The sequence below is a fragment of the Lipotes vexillifer genome, unplaced genomic scaffold, assembly GCF_000442215.2.
Source record: "Lipotes vexillifer unplaced genomic scaffold, Lipotes_vexillifer_v1.1 scaffold324, whole genome shotgun sequence".
Classification (NCBI taxonomy): domain Eukaryota; kingdom Metazoa; phylum Chordata; class Mammalia; order Artiodactyla; family Lipotidae; genus Lipotes; species Lipotes vexillifer.
Window position 1 is genome coordinate 666024 of NW_006791816.1, and position 5504 is coordinate 671527.

Here is a 5504-nt window from a genome sequence, read left to right on the forward strand (position 1 = left end):
GTCCAAAAGAGCAGAAAAGATGAATGAAGCCTGGCAAGGTGGGAGGCTGGGGCCAAATGGGTCAGAAGAGGCCCCTCTGTGAGCATGGAAGGTGACACCTCTACACAAAAGCCGGTCCCCAAGGAGGCCAAGGAAGAGTGGGTCACATCCCTTTGTCCTGTTTCTCCAACCTCCAGGCAAAGAACTGGAGTGACTTGTACCTTCAACACCGTCACAGGGGGAAAAAGAGGCATGTCTGACTGAGACGTGTTAAGACGCATCATTCCAAAACTGGGAGTCAATTTCCAACCTTTGTTCTTTGAGATTGGAGATGGGTATCCCTCCCCTTACCCCTCTTACCTCTTCTGTGTGTCAGCGGAGAGCTGAATCTGACATTCATGCATTAGATCATGTAACACCTGTGTTCAGGTGCTCTGAGAGGGACAAAGAATTTTAGTGAGGGTCCTGGAGCACCTGAGAGAAGACTGGTAGGGGCCCACCACAGTGCTCAGCTCCAGACGACTGAGCTGCAGGAGGGGGACAGAGCTGGCTTTGACCAGACAGTTCAGTCTACAGTGATACTCTTTATATATGAAAGACCCATGAGGTATTGGCTTTTTGGTCTGAGAGGAAGGTGATCATCATATTCACTTGACTTTGACATCATTTGTGGGTCAGGAAAAGGATAACATAATGGTAATGTTTTCTTAGGCGTAAGCCAAAGTACATGAGTTGTACTGATACCCCATTCTGCATTTTATAGGATGCCATAAACTTCCCTGTACTCCTCTTTCTATCTAGGCAAGAGATGCATTTTAGGGATAAAAACTTTGAAAGCACCTAAACCCAAACTTCACAAGTTACTGATGTCTTGTGAAATCATCTGCTTCTGTAGAATCATTCAGAATTAGACTGAGCTGATGAAAAGACTCTTCCAGCCTTTATTATCAATTTTGTACTTCAGCTGATAACGGTAAAAGAGGCTGATTTTTAGGTGGATGGCGTTTAAAAGCTGTTAACCACCTGAAGACAAGAGTGTATCAGCTAACTTAACCACCTGCCTGTCCTGCAAGGTGACCCTGAACAGGACATTCTCTCTGGACTGGTTCCTTCCCATATGAAATATGGAATGTTGTGCAACGGCTTGTACTTTTCTTTAGTACTGTAGGCCTGGCACTCCGCTATACTTTTTACGTGGATAGTCTCGTGCAATTTTTCAGACAGCCCAGCTTATAAACGAGGAAACAGAGGCTCAGAGGTGGGCACCTGCTAACACTTGTCAGTGCAGTTCTATTCCTAAGCCCATGTCTTCAGGAACTTCCAGTATCATAGGGGAGATCTTTCACCAGCTCTAGAAAATGTGAATTCAGCATACTCCTCTTGGCCAAAATAATTTCCTAAAGCAGACGTAAGTGACCGCCTGGAGGGGTGGAATAGGGAGGGTGGGAGGGAGGGAGACGCAACAGGGAAGAGATATGGGAACATATGTATATGTATAACTGATTCACTTTGTTATAAAGCAGAAACTAACACACCATTGTAACGCAATTATACCCCAATAAAGATGTTAAAAAAAAAAAAGAAGGTCCTGGAATAGTTTAAATCAAGAAGATGAAAATATGGGAACTATGTATATGTATAACTGATTCACTTTGTTATAAAGCAGAAACTAACACACCATTGTAACGCAATTATACCCCAATAAAGATGTTAAAAAAAAAAAAGAAGGTCCTGGAATAGTTTAAATCAAGAAGATGAAAGCAGGTGACAATAAAGAACCTTCCAGCTATAGACCAAGTGGCCTGAAAATGGTGTTTCCTATAACCATGCAACAGCCTTCCCGCCCACGCACTGGGGTCCCGGCCGCCTGCAAAGCCTGGCTGGGAGGCTGGTGTAGACAGTGGGAGAAGTTGCTCTCTAAAAGGGTTCCGTGGCTGCCTGCGGTGAGTTCTCCCACACAACTCTCCGCCTCCATCTGGGGATCGAATGACTCTCAGTGTAGGAGCCCGACAGCAGCCCAGAGGAAGTGATCACGATAATGCTGTTCGTAAAAATCTGTTTAATAAATATACATCTTAAAAGTACCAAAATAATTACCAACAAAATACACTATGTGCACTATTTACAGGGGGTAACACAAACCTTGACAGGTAGTGACTTTTAACCCCACCCCACTGACAGGTTTACCAACACACCTGTTACACGTTACTCCATACAACTGGGCCCAGCCATTGAATCCATGGTGATTCAACTGAAAAGCACAATAAATAAAATATAGTCCTTTCATCAAATTTTGAATAACCTTTCCTCAAAACTCCACCAAAGGTGCCATTAAAAAGAGGTTTTCTCTGAATTCCAATGATCCTTCTTGCCCCTCTTCCAAAGTTCATGAAAATAACAAAACGAGGGCTAATCCACCAGAGTAAAATGTTCTGGGCCAGGCAGTGTGCAGTGTGGTTATAAGTATATCCTTTTTTTTTTCATTTTTTCTTTTTTTTAGAAAAATAAAACTCTTTTTTTGTACAAATATACAAAGTCCACGTTCTTTCAGACACTTTGCGAAGCTCATAACGTCAGGCGCTGGCCTCCAAGCACACAGTCATCATAGGGCAGCTAAAAAGAGAAAATAAGGTAGGTTAAACTTCCAGAGCTTTGCCAAGGGTACTGGGATGATGGTGAGGGCTGCTACTGGAAATAGCTCAAGTATTCTTAGACTCCCTCTCTAACCTGAATATAAATTAACTTCCTGGACTGAGGGAGTTTTCCTTTAAGGATCCTCTCCTTCAGAAAGAGCAAAAAAAAAAACCCCCAAAAAAGACATACTCTTGGGATACTGCTTAGGGACACTCAAGTTTGAGAGCCTCATTATGTTGAGACCCTCAGAATAAGGAGGAGCTCTAGGGGCCTGAGAAGGTAGAGGGAGAATGGCCACTCTTCTTTTTGCAGAGCCACGAACAAGTTAATCAGGACTCACCTCGTCCTCTGTGAACTCTGACTCCGTGTCATAGCTCTCCTCGTCCTCGCTCTCGGGCAGCATCTGAAGGTTCTCTAGGGTCAGCTGGCCCAGCTGCTGCTGTATCCGGGTGCTTGGGCGGCCCCAGGTGAGCTGGTACGGGGAGTAGCCCTGGTAGGTGACCCTGTTGACGTCGGCCCCACACTTCAACAAGAGCGACACCAGGTCGGGATTCTGCAGGTCAACCGCGAGATGGAGGGCAGTTCGGCCGTTGCAGGGCTCCTGAAACCAAAAGGAATTTGAGAGGCTTATGGCTGAGTTTGGGGTTTCTGCTTGCAACAAAAGCACGGAATCATATGGAGGAGGGCTGGGAGCCTGATGCACTCCATCTGAAGGCGTGAGGCACTCACCTGTGCGTTGACATCAGCACCCAAGGACACCAACAGCTCCACGATGCCCAGGTAGCCATGAATAGAGGCCAAATGCAGACACGTGTGACCTAGAAGAGCAAAAGTAAGAAAATATAACCCCCTGTTTCAACCCTCACTTCTCAAGCAGAACCTTTCACCTATTCTTTTAAGGGACAAATTCTTCTGAATATGAAGAACCCAGAATCTGGGTTCTGGATGGACTTTAGTAAGGCATCAAATAGGCCTTTATGAATACATGTGTTCTCAACTTTCCACATGTCAAGAGTTTAAACCTTGCTTGGACTCCTTAAGTCGGCCCACCTCTCCCTTCCCCACGTCACCTGCCCTCTGATGGGCTGGGCAGCCAGACGTACCATTGTAGTTGGTGGCTTGTAGGATAGAGTGGAGGTGCTGGGTCCCGCGGGGCTGAGTCAGGACTCCCACACTGGCCAGGCAGCCTTGCTCACAGGCGAGGTGTAAGGGGGTATTTCCTCGAAAGTCTCGGAGCTCAGGATCACAGCCAGCTTCCAGAAGTGCCTCGGCGATTTCTGGCTGGTTGGTGATCACCGCCAAGTGGAGAGGAGTCTACAGACAGAAGGGGGATAGAAAGCATAAGCCATGGATCCAACCTACGTCTGTGTTCCCTTGAAGCCCAAGAGAAATCCTGGTGGTAGGTACTGCTCCTCCCAGGGAGGTACAAGGGGCAAAAGGCAAAATACCAGAGGCCCCAGGTGGGCTTCACAAAGGCCTCCCCAAATCAATGGAATTTTCTGTCCTCTCTAGGACGTTGGCTGATTCAGCTGTAAAAGGTCAGGTCAGATAATGACCAGGAATTGTTAATTTAGAAATCATTGGGAGGAGCTGAGCTAGATCCAGCTTTATCACGGGGTCAGAGAGGCACGGGGCCGGGCGAGCAGCGCACCTGCTGCAGGTTGTTCTGGAAGTTGAGGAACGCCAGGTCTCCCTTCACTTGGCGGACCACTTCCATGGTCAGCACCTTCTCTTCATGGATGATGGCCAAGTGCAGGAACCTGAGGGGAAGAGAGGGAAAACCCCGCAGGGCTGGTGAGTGCGCTGCGTGAGGCCCAGGGAGGCGCGGCCCGCGGGGGATTGCGCAAGGTCGGGGTTTCTGGAGGCCGAGGCCGCGGTGTTTTCCGCGAGGTTATTATGAGCTGAGTGTTCCTGGCAGGCGCCCAGGGACTTTCCGGGCCCCCCCCCACCCCGCCTCACTTAGGCGGCGGGCGCCGGCCAGACCGCCCAGCCCTCTCGCCGGGCCGGAACGCCCTGTACTTCCCCTCCCAGCCGCTTGGCGCCTGCCAGCGGGGCAGAAACTCCCGCCCCCCTTATGCAAGCGGGGACTTAGGGTCCCCGACGCAGCCCCGCCCCCGGCCGAGGGGACCCGCAAGGGGGGTGGGGTGTGTGTGTGGGTGGGTGGGTGGGGGGTTGTGTGTAAGGGAAAAAAGAGAGGGAGATAGCTTGCAATTCATTTTGGCATAACTACCATTTCATGGGAAAGATCTGGATGCTTCACAGCATCATCAATTATTCACCTGGTTTCTGGCAACCTTTCAAAACATCTTTTAGGTTTGTATATTATTTACTCCTTTGCCTTAATGCATCTCCTCCTCTGTTAACCCTACCTCAACCCTGCGCCGCGCGGCGCCTCCTGAGGCTCGAGGCGGATCTCCCTTAGCTCTTTCACCATCTGCTCGTACTCCTCGTCCTTCATGGAGTCCAGGCCGCTGTCGTGGCGGTCGTCCAGCAGCCGCTCCTTCTTGAGTGCGTCCCGGGGGCCCTCCATGGCCCACTCCTGGCCGGGCTCCGCGGGCTGGAACATGGCGCGGTGAGGGCTCGGGCTCTGCTCCCCAGGTGCGCGGGCCAAGGGCTGCGCGGCGCGCTGGCTGCTCGCGGTGTCGCAGACCGACGGGACGGCGGGTTCGGACTGTTGTGGGCTCCGCAGCGCCGCCGCGGCGCCCTATAAACGCTGGCAGGGGATTTCTCCGGGGCGGGGTCAGGCGCGGGGAATTTCCAAGCCAGTCAGACCAGAAAAGAGAACTGGCCTCGTCCTCTGCTAGGGGGAAAAAGAAGCCTAAACCCCGCGCCTGGGTTCATCAGAGAAACTCCCTGCGATGAGCCACTGGGGTCATGTACAGGGAACTTTT

General features: G+C 50.3%; 1 protein-coding gene across 1 annotated transcript; it reads right to left on the reverse strand.

The window, feature by feature from the left end:
- Positions 1 to 2544: 2544 nt before the first annotated feature.
- Positions 2545 to 5179, reverse strand: NFKBIA (NFKB inhibitor alpha). The gene is made up of 6 exons (XM_007464826.1): positions 4983 to 5179; positions 4265 to 4373; positions 3717 to 3927; positions 3343 to 3431; positions 2954 to 3214; positions 2545 to 2592 (listed from the first exon to the last, which is right to left on the reverse strand). The coding sequence occupies exons 1-6, from the start codon at positions 5177 to 5179 to the stop codon at positions 2545 to 2547; spliced, it is 915 nt and encodes a 304-aa protein (XP_007464888.1).
- Positions 5180 to 5504: the final 325 nt, after the last annotated feature.

Excerpts from the sequence above, each read along its gene's own strand:
- NFKBIA (XM_007464826.1), bottom strand. The coding sequence starts at position 5,179 with ATGTTCCAGCCCGCGGAGCCCGGCCAGGAGTGGGCCATGGAGGGCCCC. Across the intron at positions 3,928-4,264 it reads TCCAGAACAACCTGCAGCAG|ACTCCTCTCCACTTGGCGGT; the intron begins GTGCGCTGCTCG and ends TTCTGTCTGTAG. Across the intron at positions 2,593-2,953 it reads CAGAGTTCACAGAGGACGAG|CTGCCCTATGATGACTGTGT; the intron begins GTGAGTCCTGAT and ends TTCTCTTTTTAG.